Source organism: Crocodylus siamensis, chromosome 15 (genome assembly GCF_052110815.1).
Source record: "Crocodylus siamensis isolate JL-2025a chromosome 15, ASM5211081v1, whole genome shotgun sequence".
Lineage (NCBI taxonomy): Eukaryota > Metazoa > Chordata > Crocodylia > Crocodylidae > Crocodylus > Crocodylus siamensis.
In genome coordinates this window covers 37,445,001-37,460,869 of record NC_143409.1, presented here as the reverse complement: position 1 = coordinate 37,460,869, position 15,869 = coordinate 37,445,001, and the positions used below count along the sequence as shown (strand labels likewise).

The 15,869-nt window shown below is 42.6% G+C and overlaps 1 protein-coding gene across 4 annotated transcripts in view; it reads right to left on the bottom strand.

Moving 5' to 3' along the window:
• THSD4 (thrombospondin type 1 domain containing 4) overlaps window positions 1-15,869 on the bottom strand; it is a 698,655-nt gene that overhangs the window by 37,967 nt on the left and 644,819 nt on the right. For all 4 annotated transcript variants that reach the window (XM_090028684.1, XM_090028685.1, XM_090028683.1 and 1 more), the window contains one exon: window positions 7,583-7,756. In XM_090028684.1, coding sequence (XP_089884810.1) covers window positions 7,583-7,756 — 174 coding nt within the window. The remainder of the gene's footprint in view (window positions 1-7,582; window positions 7,757-15,869) is intronic.

Genomic DNA, 15,869 nt, shown 5'->3' with positions numbered 1-15,869 from the left:
GCCTGTGTGAATAGGGAAGTATTCAATTCGGAATTGGCTGATTCAGAGGATAGTGATTTGATTTGGAGATTAGGATCACTGTCCTGAATCGATTTGGCCAAATCTGCTTCAGAAGATTCAGAGCGATTCGGTGATTTGGATAGGCCGGGGAGAGGCCTTGCTTCTACGTTCTTACTTTCTAGTCCCTCAATGGCATCCATTCTCTTAATCAAACCTAGAGTTTTACACGTCCACAATCCAATAATTGGCACTACCTTTCCTAGGACTGTTACAAACTGAACTTTTACTATATTACCCTTGGGCCTAAGATTCAGTGCACAAACACTCTTGGTTGCAATCATGTCCCCATTTCTAAGTTTCACTTTATTATTCTCATAGTACACAGGTTTAGTTTTCAAATTAGATATGTGCCCCTGTATCTAATTTAAAAGTTACCTTGGTCCATTGGTGTCCAAAGTAATAGTCCAATCCTCAAAAGAATGAACTTCTTGCATTGTGCCAATGAGGCATTCTTCCTTTTCCTTAGTGCACAGAGCATGCACCTGCCATTTCTTATGTGGTGCATACTGCTCCAAGAAAGGAATGGCAGAAGTATTCAAGAAAGGCACTGCAGAACTGCCTTCTCAAGTCTAACTGGTGTAACTGGTTATAACCAGCACCAGATCAGAGGCTCTGCAAGGAATTAGTTTTTGTCCATTCCCTGGGCACTCAGCGTATTTGCTTCTTTACAAATATGATCAATTACCTATTATATACAGTGAAAATATATTAACCAATGCTAATTAAAAAAGCAATATCCTCAAGGAACTGGCAGTACCATTAGCAGCCCTCACTTCAAGGTACTGGCTGTAGAATACCTTGGATCCAGTAGGATCCAAGTAGGATCATAGGAAAGTAGGGGCTGATAGGGACCTCACAAAGTCATCATCTAGTCCAGCCCCTTCCTCAAGACAGGATCATCAGCAAGTGTCTGTTCAACATGCTCTTGAAAATGTCTAGTGATAAAGATTCCACATTTTCATTTGGTATGCTATTCACTACCAATGCTTTACCACCCTTCATGGTCAGAAAGTATCCCCTAATCTCCAACCTAGTTTTCCCCTATTGCAATTTTAGCCCTTTGGTCCTAGTTTTCTCCCCTAAAGCAACAGAGAAAAAGTTATATCTATCTTTGTAACCACCATTCAGATACTTAAAACTGTTATCAATCCAATCTCCTCAGTCTTCTCTTCTCCACACTAAATAACCCTAGTTCTTTCAGTCTTTCCTTATAAATCGTGCTTCCAAGGACTGTATTCATTTTTGTCACTCTGTTGGACTTGACAATCTATCTAACTCATTCTTGAAGTGTGGGGCCCAAAATTGGACACACAACTCCTGATACGGTCTCACCAGTGCAGAATAGAGCTGAAGAATCACTTCCCTTGATTTGCAAGAGACACTTCTGTTAAATAATACAACCTGGTATACTATGGGGTTTTTCCTCAATAGGAGCACACCCTTGGTTCCTATTCAGCTTATGGCCCATTACAATCCCCAGATATTTCTCTGAAGGTTTTGTTCTGCAACCTGGCCCATCATTCCCCAGTCAGTATTTGTACATGAAATTATTCCATCCCAACTGCAGGACTTGACTCTTGTCCTTGTTAAATTTCATCTGGTTGATTTTGCACCATTTTTCCAGGTCATTTGGGATTTTAGTTGTACCCTCCAGAGTTTCTGAACTCTACTCAACTTGGTGTCATATGCATATTTACTAAGCTTGCACACAATCCTATCATCCAGCTCATTAATGAAGATGATAAACAACATTTCACTCAGGAGAGAACCTGGGGAATCCCATTAGATACTTTCTCACAACTAGACACTGAGCTATTGGCAACTACTTGTTAAGCATGAAAGAACCAAGCAGTTATATTAATTTAGTAATGAGCATGTCATAGAAGACAGTGTCAAAAGACATGCTAAAGTAATGCAGATCATATTCACTGCTCTCCCTATATCCACAGAGCCTGTCACATTATCATAGAAGGAAGCAGTTATTATAATGTTATTCTAATACCAAACATGCTAATTATCTCACGTCTACCTACTAGAATGTTTGTACTCTTTCTTTTGAAGTATCTGGTGCTGGCCATTCTCAGAGATGTGATACTGGACTAGATGGATCTTGAATAATTATTATTTGTATTACCATAGCATCAAGGAGTTTTGATCATAGACTAGGACAAGAACAGGCTTAACTATGTGCAGAATCTACCACTACTACATGAATGATGAGAGATATGTACAGATTGGAAAATCTGGCAGAGAGCAACAAAAATGATTAAGGGCATGGGAAGCATAACTTAGGAGGGAAGCCTGAAAGAGTTAGGGTTATTCAGTCTGGAGATGAGGAGATTGAGGGGGGGATTTGAAAACAGTCTTAACATACCTGAAAGGCGATTATAGAGAGGACAAAGATGGACTTTTCTCTGTGGTGGTAGGGGACAGGACTAAGGAGCAATGGACTAAAGATCTAGCAGGGAAAAAATAGGTCAAACATTAGGAGTAACTTTCTGACTATGAGGGTGGTCAAGTATTGGAACAGGCTACCTAGAGAAGTTGTGGAATCCTTATCCCTGGACTTTTATTTATTTATTTTTAAAAAGCAGTGTTTTAAGGACAAACACTTGAATGGGATAGTTTAATCAGGGATGATCCCGTCTTGAGGCAGGCAGTGGATTAGATGACCTTGCATGGTCCCTTTCAGCCCTACTTTCCTATGATTGTATATTGTGCCTTTGTTGATTCTTGTACTTTCTTTATGAAGGGAAAAATAATTGATACAACTGCTATCAGCACTCCTGGAAAAATCTCAAACTGTGTTTGGATCCTTTCTTTTTCTCTTTCTTTTAGGAAAAGGGAGGGCATTTTACTACAAACAGTGATAATGCCTCCAATTCAAGTAGGATTATAAGCATAAACATCTGAAGCTGGAGTGCAGTTTTGTAAATCCTTACATTCTATGTGGTTTTTAGAAACTATCTGCATCTGTCAGTGTGTTCTTTAAATGTTTACATGCATCTATGTGATGGGGTGTTGGATCCAGCTGTGAAATGCAAATGTGGCTCACATGGACTCTTACTGCTTCTGTAAAGGTTAAATACATATATGATACTGTTCCTGGCACTTTTTGAAAGGTTTTGGAAGATGATCCCAGTGACACATTGGTTTCTATGTTGCAAGAAAAGGTATGATTTTCAAAGGCTTATCCAGATCTAAAATACTTGAATGTTATTAAAAATGTGGGGTTTGTTTATATATTTGGTGTAATTTTTTGTCCCTTTACCAGATACCCACAAAGCTCTTGGTACTAATGAAAAGGAACTGGGCATAGGGAGAAAATTAATACACTGGGCATGTCTACATAAGATGCTAACTGCGCAGTAGCCTAATAACACTGCACAGTAGTGTGATGGGCAAAAACCATGCTAATATGCTACTGCACAGTAGTATTAAACTACTGCGTAGTAAGCATCGCTAAAAACCTGCACACCAGTGCTATTGTGCAGTAGCTCAAGTTACTTCACATTGATTTAGTACTTGGTTAACCCAGTACTAAACTTAATGTGCAGTAACTATAGTGCATTAATGAATGTGTAGAACCACTGTGTACCTAGGACATCTTCAATACCATATGCAGAGTCCTGGTTTTAAATTAGTAAAAGCTCAGAACCATATAACTCAGAACCTGCAGCACAGAAGCTGCAAGCACCCCTTAGCAGTGCAGCAACAGGCATGGTGTCATGCTCTTATCAGGAAGAACAGAACCAAATTGCTCTTGTACAGAATAAACCCTCAGGGAAACACCAGCTGTCTCTTCTGCCACTAAGCCTACTCTTATCATTGTCCTATTTCAGTCCTTCTTCCAAAAGAGGGCAGCTTTAACATTCTGTTAAAAATTCTAGAGGAGCCTTGATGGTAGGAGCTGCCTTGACTGTATGCCCTTCACTGGCTGATATATGCAAGTGTCTGTGCTATGATCCTGTTGGTAGGAGACACTTATCCTCTAATAAGCTTTTCCAGGCAGATTTTCCACCGCTAGATGCTCTCAGGACAACATGTGGCCTCAGGGCAAAACAAAATAAATAACTGTTTAAAACAGTGACTTCTTAACAAAAAGACGCTTTCTTAATCAGGACATAGGGGAATTAGAAAAAAAGATTAATTTTAGAACAGATTTTAATTAACTGGAACTAGGCCCAACTTTATTAAAGTAAAAAGTTAGTAACAAGTATATGATCTCACTCAAACAATGTGAGAGTGGGTCAGAGAATTTATGATAAGGACTGAAAATAAAGTGGTTAAAATATGATTATAGACTTCAGAATAATTCAACTTGTTCTGCATGGATTAAAAATGAAATTAATATTACTGCAGTTCTTGAATTGTATGGGATTACATTGTGACAAGGTAAGAGGTGGCTGTGTTTGTATAGTCAGAGAGAATTTATTATGGAAAGATAAATTGGCTTACTAAAACAACACTGCAGACTTACCCATAAGATCCCCATAGAAGGCCACTGAAAATTAGCAATAAAAGAGATTAATTCTTAACACTCTGTTAATAGGGTTTGCTGTTGGATATCTGTTTGCACAGAGGTGAAAATATAACTCCTTAGAGACAGTGACAACTAACTAGCAACAATGAAATCTCAATGTTGTGAAAACAAGCTTCCTAATGTGATTGTTAGTACTCTTTTATATCAACTGTGATATACAAAAAAAAATTGCTCATGAAGTTTAGTAATCATGCTTCTAATGCCCACGATAACTCTGCAGGGTTGAATTGTGCAAGACAAAAATTAACCTACCACATTTAAAGTTCATTTAGGTTTAGTGTGAGATTTGGGCAGTTATCCAAACCAGTTCAGTATTTAAAAGCTACAAGTTCCATATTTTATTTAAGTATCATCTGCATAATAGTTCTTTCTGTGCATTCATTATATGCTCTTTATTGTAGATGGAAGAGTGTTTTTGCCTGTTTCTAGGTTCAAGCTAGCTGCAAAATATCAGAAAATGAAGCCCCAGGTTGAAACGCCACTCTTTGCTTCCCACTCTTCTAGCAGCCCTAAATAAATACTTTACTCCACATAATACCTTTTGGCTGCCACCTATTATGTTTAAGGATTGGGCTGTTCTGAAAGAAGAAACAAGGGAAGAAGAATCAATTCATACCATTTTCCATGGTATTTCTAGACTCATTTCCTTAAATCTTTTTGAGGGCTCTTCCCACCCCAGCGTCCCTCCTTGACTTCACCATCATTGTTTTCCATGACTTTAACAAACTACATATAGGAGGGTGTCATATCTGGTTAAATGCAGACCCTTGCATCTTTGTAATCTGGATACAATGTTAAAAAAAAGCCGTTATCATCTGGAGATGCATAACTCATTGCTGACAGCCAGAAGCCTGTGAGTGGAGCAATGTGCAGATCAAGAATGATTAGATTTACTATATACATTTTGACCCCCTCAGAGGAGGAAGATGATATTTGCAAGCTGTTCAAGTGCAAGAAAGTTTGAAAACAACATTTGGCTCCCTTCTGTTCGGGGGAGATAGGAATGGATGGAAAGCTCCTATCTGCACAAAGTACTCTTCCTAAACATGGTTAAAATTACAGTTTGAGTTTGTTGTGACTATTATAAAATACCAGTAATTCACATTTCTGTTGCATTTCACAACTTCAAAGTATTTTCAGAATTGGATCCCTTTAATCTCCATCTCAGCATCGCTTATCAGCTAGGAGCATCTTGGAATCTCTGCTACGGCAAAACCGACGGCCTGGCCAAGAGACGCTTTCCTAATAACCGCGTGGAATGTTGGTACCAGCACTTGGAAAGCCTCTTGAGGTTATGTAAGGGTCCACACAAAGGCAATATAAATGTTTGGGCCCCAGTTGACAACTTCTGAAATTCCTTCCCCACTGGGAGCAATACTTTTCAATTAGAATGAAAAGAAACACTGAGATGTTAGGACAAGGGGAGGTTTATCTTAGTAAAAGAGCACCAGGGAGCTGGCCACTGGCCCAATTTTGTTCTCTTCACCTGTCACTTCAAAACTCAGAGGAGCCAAACCAAAAACAACTTTTGTTTTTAGCAGTGCTTTTGTCTTCTCATGCTTAATGCTTTGGCTGTGACCTGTATGCATCCCTGCAGACATTCAGAATTTGCAATGGCTCTGCAATGAGCAGTCCAAAGAGGAGAATATGGTTTTCTGGAGTATTTGGCTTCCCTTGAATGCTGTAACTGGCATCCACAGCTTTCTGATATCTTTTATGAGGAAACTGCATCAATGCATAATGTATGATGCTTGCTGGTTTAGATCAGAATTCATGCAAACTCCATTAAGGAGGCTAAGACCTTGCCTATACTTAAGCAAAATTAAAGCACAAAAATCTCACAGTTGTAGATGCAATTATACAATCATAAAAATACTTCTACCAGTACTGCTGGTTTCAAATCAGCAGTGTGAAGCAAACTATCATGGGTGTTCTGCTGGTATAACTGCATCTCCCACAACATTTTACTGATATAAATAAATCAGCAAAGTATCCCATCTCTTAACAATATAGGTAAGCAAGCAAAAAAAATAATTGTAGGCTGGGCCTTGATAAAGAGACTTTCCTTTAAACTGAAACTGGAAGTAGAGAAAGTCTTCCGCAATTCATTCCATCATTAACCTTAACTAGTGTCATTAATTGTTTGAATTGTGTTCCTGGCTCATGAACTAGCAGTGACACTGTGGGACAGTAGTATTGCACTGGAGCTTAGGGACAGGTTTTTTGGACAAATTGAACAAGACTTAATACTAAAACAACCCAAAGGCTCATGTAAACATGTCATTCAAAAATATTTCTGCCAACATATTCTGAATTGTAGGTTGTCTCTCTTTGTTTCTCTTTAAAAGGCAAGAAACACTTCATTAAAAAAGTTTATTTCCAAAAGTGTTGCTGCTTATTTTTCACTTCCAGTGTGAAACTTGTATAGTATTGGTTCGGACTTAGCATAAACTGAGTCTTGTGGGCAAGAACCCAGGGATAACTAGATTTGGAGTGATGGGTAGCTTTAAACCTCTTTTCTGTTCTTCTGTTTTTGGGACCAAACAAGCCTCTGACGTAACTTCTCAACCTAAGGATGATTCATGTTGTACTAGTTAAAAAAAATCTCTACATGGAGGAGGCAACAGGTAGCATAAATCTAGTTATGTTACCATATGTCTCCTCTGCAAGAAGGAGTCCCCAGCTACCCTGTGGCAGTGGCACAAAGGGGACAAGATCTGGTACTATGTCTTCAGCTGAGAAGAAAAAGTAAAGCACCAGAGAAACAAAACAACTTTATTTTCCTGCAAATGCTCTTGTAAAAATAAAAGCAGAGGGGAAAAAAAATACTGAAAATCAGTTAAATGGAACCTAAAAATCATTTCTCAAAATACTTTAAGAAGAGACATTTACAGGATAGCACACCCAACCAGAACTTTCCCACTCCAAAGAAATCTTTGGCAATCAACATAGAAACATCTATTTTAATGTAAAATGTACCTGACTCCAGCTCCCAGCAAACCACTCAACTTTACCCGCACATGGTCCATTGTTACAGGGGGTTGTTTCAGAAGGTTGATTATTCCCACAGCCCTCCAACGGCAAACTGCTGACATGGTTGGTCATACAAACTACCGAGCGCGTTCGTATTCCATCACCACACTCTGCCGAACACTGCGTGACAAGAAACAAAACAGACATTCGTTATTCCCACTCTTGGAACAGCTGCTCCCAATGAAATGAAGGAGGAGAGCAACCCTGGAAAGGTTAATGGTACTCTTCAATGTTCATTATTACTATTTGTAATCCAGTTCAACATTACTGTTCCCATTGTGTATGTATTTCAGTTATGCCTAAAAGCTTCAAATCAGGTCAGGACTTCATTGTACTAAGCACTGTACAAACACAATAACAGACAAACCCTGTCCTCCACCTTAAGTTGATAATCTAAACAGTCAAGGGAAATGAGGGGTGAAGTGGGGAAGAAAGGAAACAAGTTATAAACAGAGCAATCATTATGGTGGTTACTGAATGTCATTATAGAGCTTTGCTTCCTCCTCCCCCTGCCCCTGCTCCTTTTAAAAAAAAATTAATTACTTAGAGTAGAAGATGGTATGCCCAGACGTCATTGGCAATTGTGTGCATTAAACTAAGAGCTTCTCAACAAAAGAATTCAAGACATTCATGGCTCCACTTGGTGCTTCAGATAGGACATTCAAGAGCATGTCTGTACCTCAAACTTGCCAGTCTAGGCAGGAGCACATTCAAGCACTTTGTGACTAATGACCACCCAGACCACCATAATACTCTGGCTACAGTATGTCTGGATTTAGAGGTAGTCCAAGTGGAGCAGCTGCCGCCTGGCATGGTAAGTGCATGGTACTGATATGCCCAAGTTTCATAACTGGGTGCTCAAACTGCCTTACAAGGGAGGGATGAGGCAATTTGAACACAGGGGGCCTTATGTTCTTTTCTGGAAAAATCTGTGACAGCCTCTGAAATTCCATCTCACTGTAGGTGGTGGCAGACCATGCCCTAAAGCAGAGGTGTCAACATAGAGCCCATGGCCCAGATCCGGCCCACAGAGCTATACTGGAGCCACATGGAGCATGGGCTGGACCAGTCAACAAGTGTGCTGCAGGCAGCACAAACAGGCAGTTTGGGGCACTGCATGCAGCTCATATCCCCACCCTTCGGTACTGCGTGCAGCACCAGGTCCAGACCATGCACTACAGGCAGCACACGCCCCATCCTGCCCCAGGGGCTGCATGTACAATGAGCCCCAGGGCCAGCACATACTTCTGACAATATTTATTGTCAATAATTAGTACATCAATCCTTTCACTGTTAAACTACCAGTTACAATACATGTGTTTATGGTCACTTCCCTACAACAAGCTTCCACTATATCATCCAAAGTATGGCCTGTTTCTATACATAAAGTAGTTGCTAAACAGTAGGGCTGTGCAAAATGGGCCCTATTTGATTTGGATTTGGCCCAAACTAGGAACAGTAATTCTATTCGTTCATTCAGATCACTGTCCCTGATTCGATTAGGCCAAATCCGAATCTGACGATTTGATGCCGAATCAGTGAATCAGCAATTCGGACACAGGCACAGCTTCAAAAGTTTTTTCTACATACCTTGAGGTAGCCGCACTGCTTGTGATCACTGCGATTTTAGGGTGGGTGGAGTGTCCCACAGGAGCATGGGGGGCCTCTCCAGCATGCTTGGCACCAAAACCAGAAGTAATTCTGGTCCACTTCCAGGGCTGCCAAGAAGCACGCTGGGGGCCCATCTATGTCCCCCTGGCTTGGCAATCAGCTGCAGGGGGACCCTGGGTGCCCCACCAGACCAAGGAGGCACCAGTTGCTGAGCCAGGGGATGCGGGGGGGGAGGGGGGGAAGGCCCTGCATGCTCCCCGGTGGACCGGGAAGTGGATCGGAAGTGCTTCTGATCCACTTCCGCATCTGCTGCCAAGTGCGCTGGAGAGCCCCCCATGCTTCTGTGGGATGCTGCATCTGCCCCAACACCACAGTATTCAGAGCCCCTGCTACCTAGAGGTAAGTAGAAAAAACATTTAAAGCTGTATCTATGTCTGAATTGCCAAATCTGTCCAAATCTCTCCGAACCGATTTGGAGAAATTAAAGGGTCCTCTGATTGGATTCAGATTTGGAAATTCAGCCACTGAATGAAATCAGGGACCAAAGCTTCACACAGCCCAACTAAAGTCGCGACATTCAACACCTGCATGCATATGATATTGTTTCAGGAGATCATATGATAGTGCTCACTGCATCTCATCTAGTTGCCTATATAGTTGCAAAACACTATGTATACATAACCATCTCCTTTCATATGTTTACAGCTAGGATTTTCAACATCTTTCTTTTCTTCAGTCACACTGGAAGCTGTTTTTCCCATGTATTTTCATAGACATTAGGGCTGGAAGGGACCTCAGAAGATCATCAAGTCCAGCCCCCCGCCCAAAGGGCAGGAAGAAGTCAGCTGGGGTCATAGCATCCCAGCAAGATAAGCATCCAATTTGGTTTTGAAGGTATTCAATGTAGGTGCTTGAACCACCTCCGATGGCAGGCTGTTCCAGACCTTGGCGGCTCGGACAGTAAAGAAATTCTTCCTTATGGTCTGAAATGGTCTCGCAGTAGTTTATGAGCGTTCGACCTCATCATCTCTTGGGGAGCTCTGGTGAACAAACATTCTCCCAGATCCTGGTGGTCACCCTGATAAACTTATAGGTGGCCATCAGATCACCCCTGAGCCTGCGCTTTTCCAGACTAAAGAGCCCCATAGCTCTCAGCCTGTCGTCATAAGGTCTGTTTTCCTGACCTCTGATCATGCGCGTGGCTCTTCTCTGGACTCCCTCAAGCTTTTCCACATCCTTTTTGAATTGTGGAGCCCAAAACTGGATGCAGTACTCCAGCTGCAGCCTCACAAAGGCCAAGTACAAGGGGAGAATGACACCCCGGGATTTGCTTGAGAAGCATCTATGGATGCAAGCCACCATTTTTGTCGCTTTACTAGCCGCAGCATTGCATTGCAGGCTCATGTTCATCTTGTAGTCAATGATGACCCCCAAGTCTCTTTCTTCCGTAGTGCTAGCCAGCGTAGCACTGCTGAGCCTATAAGGATGCTGCAGGTTTTTCTTCCCAAGGTGGAGAACGTTGCATTTTTCGGTGTTAAACACCATCAGGTTCTCGTCTGCCCATTTGCTAAGCCTGTCCAGGTCAGCCTGGATCGCCTTCCTGTCTTCTGGCGTGGATGCTTTGCCCCAAAGTTTGGTGTCATCGGCAAACTTGGCCAGTCCACTCCTGACTCCAATGTCCACATCGTTAATGAAGATGTTGAACAGGATGGGTCCCAGGACAGAGCCTTGAGGGACCCCACTGGTCACAGGGCACCATGATGAGTGACTGCCATCCATTACAACCCTCTGGGTCTGACCACGGAGCCAATTTCCCAGCCAGCGGATCGTGGTGGACCCAAGGCCACAATTGGCCTGTTTTGTCAAGAGGTGATCATGGGATACCAGATCGAAGGCTTTTTTGAAGTCAAGATATATGACATCAATCTCATCTCCCTTGTCCAGGTTATAGGTCACCTGGTCATAGAAGGAAATGAAATTGGTCAAGCAAGACCTACCTGCAACAAACCCATGCTGGCTATCTCTTAGGATGTTGGCATCAGCCAGTCAATTAAGGATGGCCTCTTTAATAAACTTTTCTAAGATCTTCCCCAGGATAGAAGTCAGGCTAATGGGCCTGTAGTTAGCTGGATCCACTTTCCTCCCTTTCTTGAAGATAGGCACCACACTGGCCTTCTTCCAGTCTTCGGGCACTACAGCAGAGTGTCAGCAGTTTTTAAAGATCTGTGCCAGGGACTGGGCTATGATGCTTGCCAGCTCCTTGAGTACCCTGGGGTGTAGATTGTCTGACTAGAAGGTATCCAGCCTCTCAAGATGTTCCTTCACGAGGTCAGCATTTATGAAGGGCAGGGGATCTCCCTCACACGGACTTCCCTGTCCAGTAGCAGGCATGGGTGTCCCATGGGACTGATGAAAGACCGATGTAAAGTACCCATTTAATAGGTTGGCTTTTTCCTGGGCGTCAGTTGTCAGTTGCCCCATCTGGTTCAGCAGGGGTCCAATGTTGCCCTTGCTTTTCCTCCAGCTCCCCACATATCTGAAAAAGGACTTTTTGTTGTCCTTGATGCTCAAAGCTAGTTGGAGTTCAGTTGCAGCCTTGGCTTTCCTGGTTTGCTCCCTGCAGGACCAGACCAGTGCAGAATAATCCTCCTTGGAGGTGAATCCTGTCCTCCATCCTTTGTAGGCTTTTCTTTTTAGCCTTAGGAGGTCTGCTAGGTCCCTGGAGAGCCAGGGGGGCTGCTGTGCCCTCTTGCTGCCTTTCCTTCGAGATGGAATAGACTTAGCTTGTGCACTGAGGATTTCCCACTCTTCTTGAACTCCCCTCTCCCTGGGGTCATGGTCCCTTAGGGCCTGAATGACAAGCCTCCTGAGCTTGTCAAAGTTGGCTTTTCTGAAGTCAAGGACTTCTGTGTTGCTGACTGACTTGCCAACTTTACGGCAGATGGTGAAGGTGATCAGCTCGTGGTTGCTGTCACCCAGCTTCCCATCGATCACCAGGTCGCCAATTAGGTCATCCCCTGTAGCCAGTACCAGGTTGAGCAGCGCTTTGCCTCTCACTGACCCACAGACTTCTTGAGTCAGGCAGAGGTCATCCATGCACAAAAGGAAGCTTTGCGACCACTTGGTTTTTGCTGAGTGATCCTCCCACAAGATGTCGGGTGATTGAAGTCACCCATGACAACCACGGTCCTGGGGCATGCGGCCTCAGCCAGCTCCCAGGCGAACTCCTGGTCAAGCTCAGGACTTTGGGTAGGAGGTCTGTAGTAGACTCCCACCGTTGTGTCCTCTGTGCCATGTTCCCCACAAATTTTAACTCAGAGGGTCTCTAGCTGTCCACCCTGGTCACCAACATCAGCTTGAAGGGACATGTAGCTTTCCTTAACGTAGAGAGCTACACCCCCGCCCCTTTTATCTACACAATCCCTCCTGTACAGGGTATAGCCCTCTATACCCATGGTCCAGTCATGGGTGGAGTCCTACCAGGTCTCTGTTATCCCAATGACATCATAATTCTTTGCACTGAGCAGGAGGATGAGCTCCTTCTGCTTGTTCCCCAAGCTCCTGGCATTACTGTACCCTTGGGGGCTCTTGCCTTGCCCACACATTGTACCAGGGCTGAGGCAAGGGTGGGCTCCCTTAAGTGCCTTGGTCTGCTGGCTTTGCAAGGGTTGTTCAGCGGGCCAGTAGTGGCAGTAGTCCCCCCATCCCCCAGCAGGCTTAGTTTAAAGCCCAGTGGAGCAGGTCAGCCAGCCTGGCTTAGCAGAGCCTCCTCCCCAGGGGAGAGAGTTGGAGGCCATCTCTTCCCAGCAGCTCGCTGCCTCTCTCGCCAAAGAGCGGGCTGTGGTCATGGAAGCCAAAGCCTTCCCGATGACACCAGCGCCGCAGTCTTTGGTTCACTATGTGGATGCTCCTCTCCCTCCTCAGCCCATACCCTGAGACTGGGAGGATCGAAGAAAACACCACCTGTGCTCCCAGACCCTTAAGCCCCACTCCCAAATCCCTGTAGTGCCTCATGACCCGGCTGGGAGCGCTCTGAGCCGTGTCACTGGTGCCCACATGAATAAGGAGCATAGGATAGTGGTCTGTGGGCTGGAGGAGCTTTGCGATCTTCTCCACAATGTCCCGGATGCGGGCCCCCAGAAAGCAGCAGACTTCCCGGGCTAAGGGGCAGTCCCCCGCAGGATGTAGAATTATTGCTGAAAGATTATTTCTTTTAGAGTTTGGCCTGACTTCCTTCAGTCCATTTTAATTCAATAAGATGCAGCAATAAACTTCTTCCTATTAAAACAAATAATGTTACCATCATCAATGATGGAATGAATCATGATGTCCCCACCATAGAAAACTACAGCAAAATCAGTTACGTAAAGCTTGATTTCAGGCATGGCTGTAAGTCTGACTAAGGACTTTAGAGGATCATTTGCCAGGTCTGAATAAAAATCAGTTTTTCATTGCATTTGCCAGTGAGGCATTGGACAGTCATCTATCAAGTATACATTCAGATATAAGCATTACCTACAGAGTCCTAGGCTAATTTCAGAAAAGAACAAAAGGTGCTCAAAGGACTCAGAAGCCAAAGGTGATGATCATAACGAATGGTGTTTTATGGCCTTAAAATCTATGAAAGATCAGATCCAGATCCAGATGTTCAAACTGGGGATTTTCCTTTGGCTTTTATCCAGTTATCCAAGATGAAAAGCTATAGCAGTAGGAAAAAACATAGCCAGTGCACAGGATTTTTGTGCAAGACATACAGCATGCCTGAAGTTTCCAAATTTATAATTGCTAAAGTTTGCAAATTTTGAAACTTTAACTTTGCTACTGCATAGGTAGCTATCCAGATACATGTGACAATATCTGAAAGTGAGACCAAGGCAATACGCTGCTCAGCGTGGGGTAAATTCCACTTAGCATGTTCTTTTAGCTCCTTTGTACACTGCCCATTGATTTACTTCTCTATGGAGCAAGGCTCTAACATTCCTTTACCCCCAGGCAGCTTCAAATTACTGTCATTTAAAAATAAAAATCAACATGCCACAGAAATATTTAAGTTGGTGTTTGGCATATTATAAACTCAAAATTTCTTTGCCCATTTTCCCATATGTTTTTTCTAATTGCATTTGATATTTTATGTCTGGGTCATTAAAAAAAAAGAAAAACCATGTGCTGCTTGCTGAAAGATGTGTGCAAAATTGAATTTAAACAGTTACAAGCAGTTATATTATATTACACTTGCAAAGGAAAGCACAAATAAGCATTTATTACATGTTAGAAAACATATGCTTGACTGGCATCTGCAATTTTATTTCTAACATATAATTTAATTAGTGGAAAGTAGATTGCTGCTAGAGTGTATAGTATATTCCTCATGAATGAAAAGACATCTCTGGGTTATAACTGTTTCCTTTTTATATTTATATAAAATAGTAATGATAATGGGACACCAAAAAGACCACTAGCTTGAACCTAACTCTAACTGGTAGTGACCGAAAGACACCATCATCTGATTCCCGAGCTGGTGATTTTCATGCTACCGAAGTGAAGAGTCAGGGCATCACCAAAAAAAGCCCTCACAATTAGCATAAAGGGGCACTCTTGTTGGACTTTCCATCAGCAAGGCCAATGACAGAACGTGCATTTGAGAACAAACTATTCTTTCACCCTCCAGAGGGAGGTGCTACTCTATCTGTATCATGGATTAAATACAGCAATTCAGTTTCTACTGCCGTCAAGCCAGTAGCTCCCCCAAAGTATGTAAGCACGTGCTCAGCACTAAGCTTACAAGTTGTCCTCTGGAAGTGCTTTGCTGAACTGAGACCCTAAAGGAGAAGTTAATTTTCAAAACATAATGTTGGTTCCTACCAGCTGAAACCTAATTTTAGAGTGGTTGAGAATTCAGGGTTTAAGGATATACTTGCAAGCTTTGCTACGGTAGGACTTGAGTGCCTGCAACTTGTTTCTACACCTAAAAAGTAAAGTCATTCCACCTTTTTTCTACGTGATGCATGCAAGCAAGCTAGAACATTTCAGCTTTATGTCAGGTATCCCATCACCCAGCATGTTACTGTACATATTTCTGATTATGGTCACATGTGTGTACATAGTCTTGATGGACTCAATGAGCCAGGAGGTCCCTTTTGATTTTCCTGCATCTCTTCTCTCTTGTGGATTGGCAGTGTATCTAAATGCAAGTATAATAAGTATGATTCTCAAGAATCATAGTGTATTAGCAAATCTGGGAACTTACGTTTCATGAAATCAACAATGACTTTTTAAGGATTAAAATGCACGATTGTTCCCTACTTGTCCTAGTTGATGTAAGTGTTAACTAATCTCCATAAATAGCAGCATTTCAAATTAAGTAGAAATAAGTCTTGTGGCCACTTTCTATATTACACACCAGAAAGTCTGCTCAATTATACCTTATGGATGGGGAATTATTCTGAAAATAATTTTCTTGTTTCCAGGTAATTTCCATTTGACAATCTAATTTGCTTTCCTGCTTCTCAAATAAAACAGAATTGAGAACAAGTTTAGCCTGTGAGGTTCTCCAGAAATTCTCCATAGCCTTCTATTTTTAATGAGTATGTATGAGCAGGGCTAACGTATCAAATGACAAAGG